Source organism: Corvus brachyrhynchos, unplaced genomic scaffold, assembly GCF_000691975.1.
Source record: "Corvus brachyrhynchos isolate BGI_N302 unplaced genomic scaffold, ASM69197v1 scaffold140, whole genome shotgun sequence".
NCBI lineage: Eukaryota > Metazoa > Chordata > Aves > Passeriformes > Corvidae > Corvus > Corvus brachyrhynchos.
The window spans coordinates 83,771-97,401 of NW_008235809.1; the positions used below are offsets into that span (position 1 = coordinate 83,771).

At 40.9% G+C, this 13,631-nt stretch overlaps 1 protein-coding gene across 1 annotated transcript in view; it reads left to right on the forward strand.

The window, feature by feature from the left end:
- The window catches only part of LOC103611675 (A disintegrin and metalloproteinase with thrombospondin motifs 12), a 72,240-nt gene extending 59,312 nt beyond the window's left edge, over positions 1-12,928 (forward strand). Inside the window, 6 exon segments of the mRNA XM_017727328.1 lie at positions 1,833-1,851; positions 1,854-1,951; positions 4,554-4,727; positions 6,331-6,477; positions 8,208-8,361; positions 9,153-12,928. Coding sequence (XP_017582817.1) covers positions 1,833-1,851; positions 1,854-1,951; positions 4,554-4,727; positions 6,331-6,477; positions 8,208-8,361; positions 9,153-9,388 — 828 coding nt within the window. The 3' untranslated portion in view covers positions 9,389-12,928.
- The last annotated feature ends 703 nt before the right edge of the window (positions 12,929-13,631 follow it).

Below are 13,631 nucleotides of genomic sequence, written 5' to 3' on the forward strand. Positions count from 1 at the left end.
TGTGCCTCCCCTTTTCCTCTTTTAGTAGCTGCCAATATTCTGACATTGCTTTGCTCTGTAGGAGATGTCCATACTAGTAAATAAATAGTTCCAAGAACAGTGATCGTCACTGGATGGAAAGGTGTGACCTGTCCCATAACAGGGCTGGCAAGTGCCCCCTCAAGGAAGACCACTAATTTCAGTAGGGCAAAACAGTGCCCAGTTACACCAGTGCCTGTCTATAACTTTTACTTCCTTTCCTACTAGTTTCCTGGGCCATTCTGGGCTGTCACTTTTCCCTTTCTAAGAGCCTTCTGGATACCAGAGATACTTCATTACCACCAGATCAGCTCATTCTATTAGCACCTCTGCTATTGGTCATGTAAAGTCACCTGCACTTTTCCTCTTCTGGGATCGACATCTGCTGTGCCAAGAGGAAATCTTGGTTCCCAAATGACAAAAGGGAAAAGCAGTATGTCTTCAGAAACTTACTTAGCATCAAACGAGAGTCAAGAAAGCTAAGGCTTTATCCTCAAACCGTTTGCAGTATCATGCCTTTCTCTCTTGACCCTGCGCTTGCACACAGCAGGGTTTGAAAGAGTCCTGCTGTTCCACCTTCCTCAGACAAGAACATAAAGCTTTCTCAGTGTGATCTGCCCAGCATCATCCGTGGAGCTGTCTTTGGTCTTCTCACATGTGCTCAGAATGTGGCGTTGGTCAAAGACTAAGCAACCTTTCAGTAAAGTCTTGGTGTTGTCTGACTGGTGCTGGGGAAGGCATCAACCCATCAGAAAGCCGGACAAGGGCAGTCCATCCTCTCAGTCAGAAAAATTGTTTTGGAAAGGTGTGTCACTAGGCATGCAGTTTCCTTTAACAGGACCTTTGTGGCCTCTTGGATACGTGTCTCAGGACTCTCCATGTCTTCAGTGTTGATTTTTTTTTTTCCTGTATTAGCTTCAGCTTAAGTTTCCTTATTTTTCCAAGGACACTTACTCAGCTTTCCATATTTAACTTTCCCACTTCCTCACAGGGAGTTCAAACCCCACAATAGCATTTGCATTCTTCATTGTTATGTTGACTTAATCCAAGATTATTTATGCTGTTTCCCGTGCCAGCTAAAGACTGCTTAGTGTGTGTTGGGTTTGGCTCTATGGGTGTAGTTCGCTGTCCCACCCTTTCTGAGGCAGAAAAAGGTAAATGGGCGTCTCCAACCACTTTCCACCCCTTCCTGCTTCAGAATACAATGACAGTGTTCGGGTTTTTTTGTGAGGAGTGTGCACTCTTGGGATATGGACTGGAATAATCAATATTATCTTTCCTCAGACACTAAAATCCTCCCAAATGTTGAAAACACTCAGCCACTTTCTGAATTAATAATTTAGAGAAACATTTTCCTGTGTAGTTTTCCCAAGATTCTCATGCATTTAAGATTTTCAGCATCATGCACTCAATTAACTGACCATCTCATCAGCAGTATGAGGTAGTATGAGGGGTAGAGAGGGCACAATGCTGAAAATTGGATGCAATTACATTTTATATGGGATCCCCAAAGATAAAAGAAGAAAACAGTGGGACAGCTGGTACAGATTTAGAATGTCTCAGTAAGCAGGAGTTTGCCAAAGAAAAGAAGTGTGTAGTATAAATCAGGATCGGTATTGTCTTAAGAAACCAAAAGAAAGCCCTTCTTCAGAATACTAAGTAAAATTTAGGTGAATCTGAAGTCTTCTTTTGAGTATCTCAGATAACATATGTCATCTAAAATGGCTCTAGATATATATAGGTTCCAGGATTGTTCCCAGAATGATGTACTAATTTTGAGTTTGCCCCTGGGCTTTCCTCTTGCCCTTGTGCAGTGCTCTACAACCTGTGGAATGAAAAAAAATCTCACTGTCAGGACATGAAAAAGCCTGATCCTGCAAGGAGATGTTATCTCCGCCCATGTGCTAGCTGGAAAACAGGAAATTGGAGCAAGGTAACTTCATTCAGAGCTGTGTGTGAACAGTAAGCTTGCAAATTTCAGTGAGTATGAAATTCTACATACTTCATTTTTAAAACAGTTATTTACTCAGTGAATGCATACATGATTCCCAGTTGACTATTCAGCACTAATTTGCCTATTTCCTGACCAAGTTATATCTGGAAATACATCTGCTGTGAATTTTGTTCTTCCTGTGGTGGGTTGTCCTCATTAACTCTTGCCAAAGCAAGAGCCAAAGCAGGACTCACTGTTCATGTTCTATGGAGAGGGCAAAGCTGTACATAGTTGCTTGTGGCATCTTTTTAATCTCTGCCTCTAGGGGCATAGCCTAATTTTAAGAAGCAGTGGGAATTTGGAAGAGGGAGTTGTCGTGTTCCTATTCACCCTTGTCACCATGTACTATCTCTTATACCATATGGTCTGTTTCCCATCCACGTAAACTCTAAGTTTTACATTAAATAAAAAAACCAAAAAACAACAACAATGAAACAAAACAACAAACAAAAAACCAAACAACAACCAAAGAAAAAAGCCAAAAAAACTAAAAGCAAATTGTACTGGGGAGAATGCCTGCTATGTACAGGGTTCTGTTTGGTCCTAGTTTTGTACCCATGGCCTGGTCAAGGGACAGAAGAGTGTCCAGGCGGCTAAGTGGAACCCAAAGAATTGTGCTTGAGTTCCATCTTGGTATTTTAAGCTGTGTGAAGAGCACCTGGAAGGACTTTGGTGACTTCTTGAAGCTTATTACATTTTGTCTTCATGCAGTCTAAAAATAGAGTTTCAAACCACAGGTTACTTTTCAAGACTACAAAGAGATAAACTAAAAAATTCTGGTTTAAATATTGTTGATTTAATAAGGAAAAAGATAGGTGTGTCAAACTTTCTCAGTACAGACCATTTCTGTGGACAATGTTGTTGCCATTGGGCTAGAGGGCAGATTGATAGAAATAAAAGGTTATAGTTACAAAACCTGTGGTATTATTGAGCTCTTTGATGTAAAATTGATTTGTGCAGGAATTACATGCCTGTTTAGAAAGTTCAGGAAAGGCCAAGGCTTTATATAACTACATTTCAGCCTTCGAAATTAATTTTAAAAGATGCATAGACATCCTGCCCTCGCAGCTGCAGTAGGGCAATTTCACCTTCACTTTTTCTTCATAGATGTCATTGCTCTAGCAACAAGTGAATGATGTTCGTGTCACAAAAAATAGCTAGCAATCAGGTTTAGTGACAAAATATTACAGAAGCAAATTTTAAAAAATGTCGGTCCAGTTATGAAACAAGTTTGAGGCAAGAGGCTTCTCCTATCAGATTTGTGTTACCCTCCTTATTTTCCATCAAGTGAACTATACAAACCTAATTACAATTTCCTATAAAAATGACTAAATTCTGCTTGCTTTACAAGTGGCAATTGTATTTTGTTACTCATTTCAAATATTTTTAAGGGACCTTATCACGGCAAGATGGCTGGGTTCCCTGCTTGTGTAGTAGAGCTTTTTCTGCTCCTTTACTTTTACCTAATTTTTCCCCTCTCCTAAAAGAAAGGTGCCTCAGACTAAGTTTTAGCATCTGAGTTTAATGACAGATATAATTTGTATATATTTTGAGGCTGTTGTTCTCAGTTTCTTACACAGTCACTTCCATCCACTGTTTCTATCCAGACAGACAGAAACCTGTCCTGTGGACAAGAGAAAGGATTCCCTTTCCATCTGTTCTTCATCTCCTAGGAGAAGTATTGTATTCAGGTTCCTTGCTCAACTAAGGATGCTTATTTGTGCAAAGGAGAACAGAATCAGTTGCTATTGCATCATAGTGGTAAAAGAGGAAAGCTAATCTGAGATCATTCAACTGGTGCATTTGGAACTGGCTTTAATTCTAAGTGAAGACAAAATACGTATTTTTCCTTATCCCTGAGATAGCAAATTCAGTTCTTCCAGAGCAGGAAAGGTCCTGAGCCTTGGTGCCTGGGGACAGGACCTGGTGATGCTGCATGAGGCCTTGGAAGACGCTCTGGCTAGAAATTGGAGACTGGAAGGGCTCACTTAGCTCCTCAGCAGAGCCCTAAGCTGAGCAGTGACTTCACAGGCTGTGAGTGAGGCTTAGGGTGCCTCTCTCGTCCCTCCCATTCTCTCAAACTCAGGCTGCTCTTGGGGTATGGATCCTCCTGGTGCCATGGAGGTGCAAGGAAGGCGAGGCTGGGAACTGCTACTCATTCCCTTCCTCCCTCCGAAGCAACTAAGGAACTGACAATATCCCTGCATACAGAACCCGGTTTTTTTGTATTTATTGCATTATGACTCTTTCACTATGACATTTTTGGAAATAGCTGGCAAGATTTCCCAATTAAATATGTATCCATATTATTAACAGCCATAGCAGTGTAGGAGGGGAAGTACTTACATAGCGTGTTCTGGGCTGCTGTAAGGAAAACCACAGTGTTTAAGCCTCACAACAGATTGCTGTTATGGTAAACTGGAAATTCCCTCTGTTCAGGATGCTCAAAGCTCAGGCTGTCCTCCTCCTCTGTGACTGGGGCAGGTACAGCCCCTCAGTGGAGCATCATGTGGAGATGTGCCTCTCTCTGTTTTGTGTACAGTGCTCTGTGAACTGCAGCAGAGGCTTCAAGACCCGAGACGTTCACTGCATTGATGTTCGGGAAAAGCGGCTTCTCAGGCCTTTCCACTGCCAGTTACTCAGCTATAAACCACAATTCAACACTAGCTGTAACACAGAGCCTTGCTTGCAATGGCGTATGGAGCCCTGGAGTGAGGTACTGCTCTTTAAAAGAAACTCTGGGAACCAGCAATTTCCTTTCAGGTAACAAGCAGCTGTTAGATCCCATGCTGTCAGGTAAACTTCTGCTCCAAGGAACACGCAGCTGGTGAGTGCCACTCTGCAGTTCTTGTGTATGGCTACAGCAAAAAATAGCTGTTCATAAAATACAGGTGTTCATAAGGCTTCACAGAATCATTCTTAGAATTGCACGTGATTTACAGCTGGAGTTGTAAATTACTGTATCTTGAAAGAGAGAAGCAGATGACCTGAAAGAAAATTTTTTTTAGCTATCCTATTGGATCAGTAAATGTGGTTCATTTAGATGAATCCTTTTTGCTGCCATTTTAATGTTGCTTTCTCATTATGGTGAATTTAGGATTTTCATTTACACTTTTGGACTGAAATTTTATGGGGCCAGAGGCTTAGATCAGACAAGATAAATCTGACTTTTTGGGTCCCTTTGTAGTATACATCTGTGCCAACAAACTCGGAGGCAGCCAGGCACATATTTATGTCAGCTAAAGCACATGGTCTGGTTATATTTTAAAATTTAACCCCACTGAAAGCAGCTCTGGAGAAAGTGTCATGATATTTGCCTTGTGGACCTGATGCTTCAGGATTTTAAGGGAAGTGATCACATTTGCTTTGCAGGGCACTAACAAATCACACCTGGAGGAGACCAGGGTATGCTGTCAGAGCAATCAGCAGGGGTTGGAAAAATAAAAATAGCCGAATGATTACACTTGTTTGCCACTTAAACTACTTTATAAAAACACCAGTCCAACCCTGACAGTTGTCCTCATGCTAAGGACACTGGATAGAAATGGATTGAGAAGGTTAATTTATCAGATGTCAGATACATTGCTCTGTCCATAGGGGTGCAATTCCTTGTAGGAGGAACAATGCATTATTCAAAGTATATTTGGTACTTTGTTTCATGCCAGAGTGTATTTCAAGTAGACTCTACTACAGACTTAGTGAAAAAATAGTAAAATATCAGTGCATAAGTAATTCTAGAATATGGACAGAAGAATGTTTAAAAAATAACCTGGGTCACTATCTTTGTATGAAACTTTTACTGCCAAACAGTTCAATTTTTGTATGGATTGAATTTTAATTTCCCCAACCACCTCATAAAAATGAAATGCTGCATCTTATGAACTTGTTCTGTCTTCAGTTAGTGTTATAGATTAATCTTGCAGACACATGACTTCTAATCTTGTTCTTGTTAGAGAAGCTACTGGTGTTGGTGATGCTGATGAGCAGTTCTATGTTGCCTGTTCCGTGTAGCCACTTCTATGCTGTCCTTTAGTCCTTGCAGTAGGATGTGCCAGGAGCAGCTTTTCCCCAAGTAACAGCTTCTTCCCTGTCTCCTTCCAAGCACATGGAATAAGTGCCTCAGTGCAGACCTTTTCTTCATGTCTTCTTCATTTGATGTGCAAGCTAGCTCATATATCTTTCTAAACCCATGGGCCAGTGACACAGGGTTCTTGTTACGTGTGGCCCCACATTTCTGCATGAACATGTCTAGCTGTCTCTGTGGCCTGTTTCTGGTTTCTCATCCTTTCCCACCTCTGACTGGGCCCCTGTTTTGTCAGTGTTCGAGGACATGTGGTGGTGGCCAGCAGAAGCGGCGCATCTACTGCCCCCGGGAAGGGCTCTGTGACTGGACCAAAAGACCTGATGCCATTGCATCGTGTAACAGGCAGCCTTGCACACAGTGGATTCACCAGGCTTGGAGCCCGGTAGGATTCACTTTATTTCTGTCTTGTTTCTTGTCATATTGTTGGCCATATGTGGTCGTGTTGTGCACATGTATCTGAACTGCAGTACCTGTACCTGTACTGCAAGTACAGTTTCTTGTGCAAGAGAAGAACTTTTGAAAACAGTACTGAGCATTTAATAGCCAGCCTGTGTCCATTCCTTCAGGTGACAGATATTGTAGCTTCTACTTCTTGTTGCTGCATTATATGTTGCTGGAGGGCTGCAATTTTTATCTTGTCTAAGAAAAAAGGAGTTTCAACATTAACGTTCCTCCATTGCTCATTTGAAATTTTCCACTGTTTGGGACTATTGGAGGGGATTGGGTTATTCTCAAAACAACTTTGGGGAGTATTGTGCTTGCCCACACAAAGAGGAATTCTGAATTTTGACCAATAGCCTCCTATTTAGTACTTGGAAATCTTACTGACAAATATGAGGCATATTTTTGGGGAACCTTCCAGTATCTGCTATACATATTTATCTATAGAGAAATATGTATATATGATAAACCTTTCCCTCCAGTTTCCTTAATCAACATTGCGTACATTACAAATACTCCTCCCAGGAGAATGGAATATTGAAGGAATGCTAAAAGCAGGAGCCACAAATAATGAAATGATGGAGTCTCATTTAACACAGAAAATGTAATGAGTTGGTTTTGACACAAAGCCATTAGATGAGACATGACTACAATGTAATGTAGAGTTAGTGTAACACTTAAATATGGAAGTGAACTGCATAAAATAGGCAATCGAATACCAAATGTTATAGCAACTATTTAATTGATTTATTAATCCCATATTGATGTATTCATTAATAATTTTACTTTATAAAAATATTTTAAACATAAATATAAAGTTGTTGCAAGAATACCTAAGATCTTTCAGTGTACCTCACACCAGTACTGTTGTGTTTCATGCACAGAGATATGCATTACAGAGGGGACAACTTGCAGAAAAATGACAGAGGTTCCACTTCTGCCTTCGTCTCTTGTGCTTCATTAGCTGACATTCTCTTTCTGCTGAATTATTTATCTCATTTATCTGCTGGCACTATTTATCTGTAGAGAAAAAGAATTTAAAACTAATTGGAATTCTGAGACACTCTGGGAAGTCAGAAGAATTAAGTACATTTACAGAATGGTACAGGACGATATTTTAGAAGTGTTTGGGTTTTATGGCCTTCTGTGTGCAGTCAGAACAAGGAGCTGGCAGTTCTTTTGTGGTCATAAAGAAAGGGTAACCACTGTTTAAATGCCAGGAAAGAAGCAAAACCTTTCTTGGGCTTTTATTAAAATCTTAGTTTGATCTTTTTTAGACCTAACATTGCAATCAGTTATTCATGTTTAACTTAGATAGTCAGAAAACACAGGAAGCAAAAAATGTCCTAATTTGTACTAATTTGGTTTACTACTCTGTTATATTGTAGAACTGGCATTGAAAATCTTCCTTTTCCTCCCTGTAGAAAACAGTCCTCTCCCTCTATTTACACATTCCAAGATGCTGTATTTATACTATTTACCCTCTACTGCATCCTGCCAAATCTGGCCAAAATGCGCCATGGAGGTGTCTGGATGCAGCAGACAAAGTACTGTAATGCCATTGCTTCTGGATCACATGGTAGTTTTAGCTTCCTATTACACCACAGCTGGCATATTACAAAATTTCCATGTAAAAAAAGTTTCATATATGTTAAAATTACTTCTTTTCAGTGCACTGTTTCTTGTGGAGGGGGCATTCAGCAAAGAACTGTAAAATGCATGAATACAGGAACTAATGAAACTGAAGATGACAGTATGTGTGTGGATAAAGCCAAGCCCACGAAATATCAGAAGTGCAATCTGCAAGAGTGCAGGAAAAATACAGGTACAGTAATATACCTGCATGAAACAGTTTTCAGAAGGCGTTGTGCTGAGGTTCTGCAAAAACTGGGGACTGACTCACTCTGTCAACTTGTTTTGAGTACTGTGGGCTCAGTAATTACAGGTCAGCCTGGCCTGCTACTGCTTGGCTGCTCTGTTGGCAGAACCATGCTGTTGGGTCTTCCAGCTCTTTTGACCTCATGTTGCCATGATGGGGAGTGCAGTCTCTGAGCATGCATCCCTAATTTATGATGCCACAACTAAATTACTAAGTCTGCTTGTATTGGCCTGTTTTAGGTAACTCAGGCTGCGTTGGGGACTGTGGAAGGACACATAGTGAGTCCAAAAGGATGCCATTTCTTAAGATAGATCCCTCTATGGAAACTGCAAATTCTGGACTGGAAGTGCAAGTAAAAAAATTCTTACAGACAGGCACTGTAAAAAAATCAGTGTCCCGTAGGGTGAGACTGTCCAAAATCAAGAGGTGGAGAGAAGTACTTTTGTGAGTCAGAGTGTCCTGTACCTCTGTCCTTCAAAGGCCCAGGGACCCAGTTGTGTAGATGGTTAATAGCCCAGAAAAAGAGGCATCAGGGGAGGCAGAAAGCTTACAGAAGGATACAGATCTTTATGTGTAGTCTGTGTACTGCTGTATCCAGCAGGTACCCTCAGGTAGGAACAGCAGCATCTCAGAGCCCTTCTAGTAAAGTCTTCAAAAGCCTTTTAGAGGGTGATCTTGCCTATACAGAGAGTATGTCAGCAAAATACAGCTAAGTGTTCTCATCTTCTTCACTACAGGGCTGCCCTGCAGCAAAGACCAGCTGTCGGTTCACTTCTGCCAGAGGCTGAAAGGCATTGGCAAGTGCTTGCTGCCATCAATACAGACTCAGTGCTGCTTCACATGTAGTCAGCCCCAGATTCGTAACAAAGCAAGACATGGGGATCTGCAAGGCTTCAAACAACAAAATTACATTAAATCTAGGAGAAAACCACCTCAAAACCCAGAAAACAACAACCAAGCAGCTTGGCACTAGCTGTTTTTATCTTGTTTCCTTGAATAGAGCTTTTGTTTACAGGTTTTACGTTCCTTATTTTTTTCTGAACCATCCAACATAAATGGAAATCTGTGATCAAAACTAGGAAAACACATCACCTAGGGTTATCAGTCATAATTTACTGCTTCATTTTTTTTTCTGTAGTAGTCCAAAATTTGTAACATAATTTACAATGTACCAGCAGCTAGTACTTCTTAGGCATGTGTAGATGCTAGAAACAGGCTTGCAAGAATTTTCTGATTTTTTGTAATGTATTTTTAACTTGTTCTTCCATCTCTTTTCTGAAACCCACTTGAAACACCAGCACTCGAGAGTGCTTAGTGAAGGTGGCCCTTGGGGCAACAGACACTTAACTGCCGTGGGCCAGTTCTCTTTATGCCCATTTGCCTTCCTTTTTTAAGAACCAAGGTGAAGTGGCAGTGTTTCTCTGAATTCATTGCTCACTTCATAAATTTAAAAGAAGAGTTTTATAGTATCTGTTTATGATAGGCAGGATGAATTGAAACATTGGTTTTTTTCAGGAGGAAAAATCTTCTCTTAGTACTTGACTGAACCTCTGAAGGATACCTCATCCATAACGTGTTCTTGACAGTGTTCTTCTGCTACAAATGTCTTGCTGTAACCTGAAAACCCCGTCAATATGGGATGTTAAGTTCCCAGTTATGTTCTAAGCAACTTTTCTTGGTAGCACAAAAGCAAAACCATTTGCATCTACCACCTTAATAGAGTCAGGGAATCATTTAGGTTGGAAAAGACCTTTAAGATCAAGTCCAATCTCTAACTCAGTGCTGCCAAGTCCACCACTAAACCACGCACATCCCTAAGTGCCACATCTATGTGTCTTTTTTACACATTTAGGGGAGAAACCAGCAATATCTCTTAGACAGTTTTACACATTCCATCTGATAGAATAATTTCAGTGTAAAGAAAAATTTGGGTTTGCATATTTTTTGCTAGACAGGCAACAACATTCTGAAGTATCATCTGTAGTTCCTCTCCATTTAAAATTAACCATCTGAGGCCACTTGAAATCAGGTAAAGCAACCAAGTCAAAACTATGGCCAGTCTCCATAGCTGCAGGTATTCAGACACGAATGATACAAGTTAGCAGAACATAAAAAGCTGTCAGGAATCTGTTGGAGCACAGAGGTTGCACCAGCTTGTTCTGCAGCAAAAATTTAACCTCAACACTTACCCTTTGGAAAGGGTGGTATTCTCTCTCTATTGACTTCTCACTTCCACCAGTTTTATGTTGTGGTCAGCTCCATTTGGTTCAAGAATATTACAGCTGCTGGGCAGAGGAACCAGGCACTGTAATGGGTTCCACAGTTTACGGCACAAAGAGTAAAGGAGTCACGTAGCGAGAAAGCGAAAGACTTCTAAGCAGATGTAGGTAAGGACAATTTGATGTTGAGTCTTTTGCATTTGAAAACTGAAATCCTTCTGTTCTTTGACAAATGACGAAGGAAGGAGCAATGAGACAACCCAGCTAAACAGGTTTTCTATTTTCATGTTAACTTTTATGACAGATTTCAACTTTACAGATTTAAACCTTTCTTGCAGCTTCACATGTGGCATGCAAGCATTTCAGCTGGAAATTTCCCATACTACATTTTGAAACCAATTTTACACCATCAGCATAAAGGCCAACTAACAACTGGAAACTTTGTAATTCACACAAATATTCAGTGATAGAGCTATCATTTCATCCACTATCTCCCAGCAGAGCATAAGCCCACATCCACAAGAGCACTACCATTCACTCACAGCACACTTTTCCCCCTTTGTAAATCCTTGATCATAGTGGAGCTGAGGGCTCCTGGGACAGGAATCTGAGGCCCAGAATAGTATCTGCATAGCTTGGGCCTCAGGCATGAGGGCACCACTAGCTAAACAGCCTATCTGTTTTGCTAGTGAAGAAAATGCCAAAACAAACTTCAGGGAACCAAGACTGGACCCTTTGAACAAAACTGGGCATTTTGTAAAGACCTGAACAAGAGCAGACATTTAGATTCCTTTGGAATTCAGTAGGATTTGGACACCTTGGTTCTTCATGCTTTTTTGAAAATCTCAGATTTGCACGCTACTTACCTTACAATTTCAGATTGTAGTGCAGGGAAATGTCACATTTTATGCAGTATACAGCGAGACGTGTGGTCATGAATCCAAGTGTCACTATGGTTACAGAACTATGACTAGCAGTAGCTTTTTTTCTAGACAGACCTTTATGAAAGTTAATAGAAGTATTTTAGCCTGGCTATAATGTATTAACCTAATGATGACCACGAGTCAAATTGTAATTTTTCAAAGGTTTGTGACCTTTGAATGAGGACTTACTTCTTCACTTGAAATCTCTGGGAGTTTGAAATATGCAGCATGGTGAGGTTAGATTTATTAACCTCTGTGATGGCAATATAACCCCAGGTTTAGGTGCTGATAAAACAAAATCCACTGTTAAAAATGTGGTGCTAGATTAATAGACATGGGGATGACTTGCAGTGGTGCACGTGCATGCATGCACACGCTCTTACAATAATAGATGTCTGTGGTGTTGCCGGCCAGCGCCAGACATGATGCTTTTTAAAGTTTCACAGTGTGCTTCTCTCCTTCTGGGGACCCTTTGAGCAATAGAAATCTGGGCAGGTCTTACTCCACTGGACACAGAAATATTGAATCGTGCAGGAGTAGAGGTGTCTCGCCTGATTCAGGAAGGATTTGGGCAGGGCTTCGGCTTGGGCTGCATTGTGTAGAGCAGTTTCCCAATAGCCAAACAGCCTGGACTGGTGGGCAGTGCAGATGTGCCTTACATTCCCAGAAGCATCCTATAGGATTTGGGCGGGACAACGTTCTGGGTCAGATTATTCTGTGCATAGAGGTACCTGCATAACATTTTATCCACAGAGGTCAGCAGAAGGAGGCTGCCAGGTATGTGGGCTAATGAGAAAGGAGCTGACCGAGTGGATGTGGTGCAGATGGGAGGAAAATGCCTGCAGGAGTTGTTGTCCTTTCCAGTGCTCCTTAGGGCTAGTATGGAGTTAAACCATCTCTGCCTTCATTTTTTCTTCAGGGAGCTGAAATTTATTAATTTCATTTGAAATTAATGAAAAGTGAATAAATTATATTACAGACATTAGTCAAAATAGTCTTTCTACCCAGGGAAGTGCAGTCATTACTGTTGCTCAGCTTAAAACTTTAGGGAAAATACTGTGACAACATGAACTGTTTTAACAGAGCAGTGCCACTGCTATTATGACACAGCTGTTCTTAAGTGAAGGTGGATTTATGATCTGAACCCAGATGGTCATTAGTCTCAAAACTGAATTGAATACTAAGTGCAGAGGTGTATTATTATTATTATATTATCATATTAGCCCAAGACACATCAGCTTCAACAGATTGCTCAGGAAAAAATGTGTATTTTTCACATTCACAGCTTGTTCTAACATTTCAAGGTTTAAAAAGCAAACTATGATGACATATTTGTTTCAAGCTTCAATAAATGGCATTGCATATGTTTGATGGCTCTGATATTTTCTGTTTCCAGTGCAAGAAGATTTGTACAATGGAATTTCCAGGAAAAAACAAAAGCCTTAAAAATATATTTTATATGCCAAGGATCCCCATCACTGAGTTATTTTGGTGCTTGATACTTCAGCATAAAAGAGATCATTAAAAAAGGTGAGGAGAAAAAGCGGAAGAATGCGGCATGGTGCTAAGTATAAATACACACTAAAAGGCTTCATTATTTCCTATGAAATAGATGAAATCCTACCACATCTAGTCTAAGCAGTTATGTCTGTAATTTCTTGGCAGCAAATGTGTGTCTCTTGAAGAATTGTGTATAATATTACCATGCCTATTTGTCCCCTGCCCCGAATCTTCTCAACACTCAGGTTTTGCAAGTCCTGCTGGAGCTTATGCCCAGGAGCTTGATCAGACCAACCCTGATCCTTGACATGCTGCCCAGGAGCACAGCTTGGGCAGAGAACACCATCGGTTCTCACTCAGTCACCAAACTCCACCCATGTATCCATCCATGGGCTCAGCCTCACAACACCCTATGGAAGTTGCAGGAAGTTGCTCCTTCTTACTTTAGAAAGTAAGTGTGCATCTCCAGCCCACAGGGGCAGCACTCTGCACAGGTGCTCCCAGGGAGAGGATTGAACTGATCTGAGAAGTGAGTGGAAGTTCCCTCTGCTTTGCAAAGTGCCATTAGGCATTC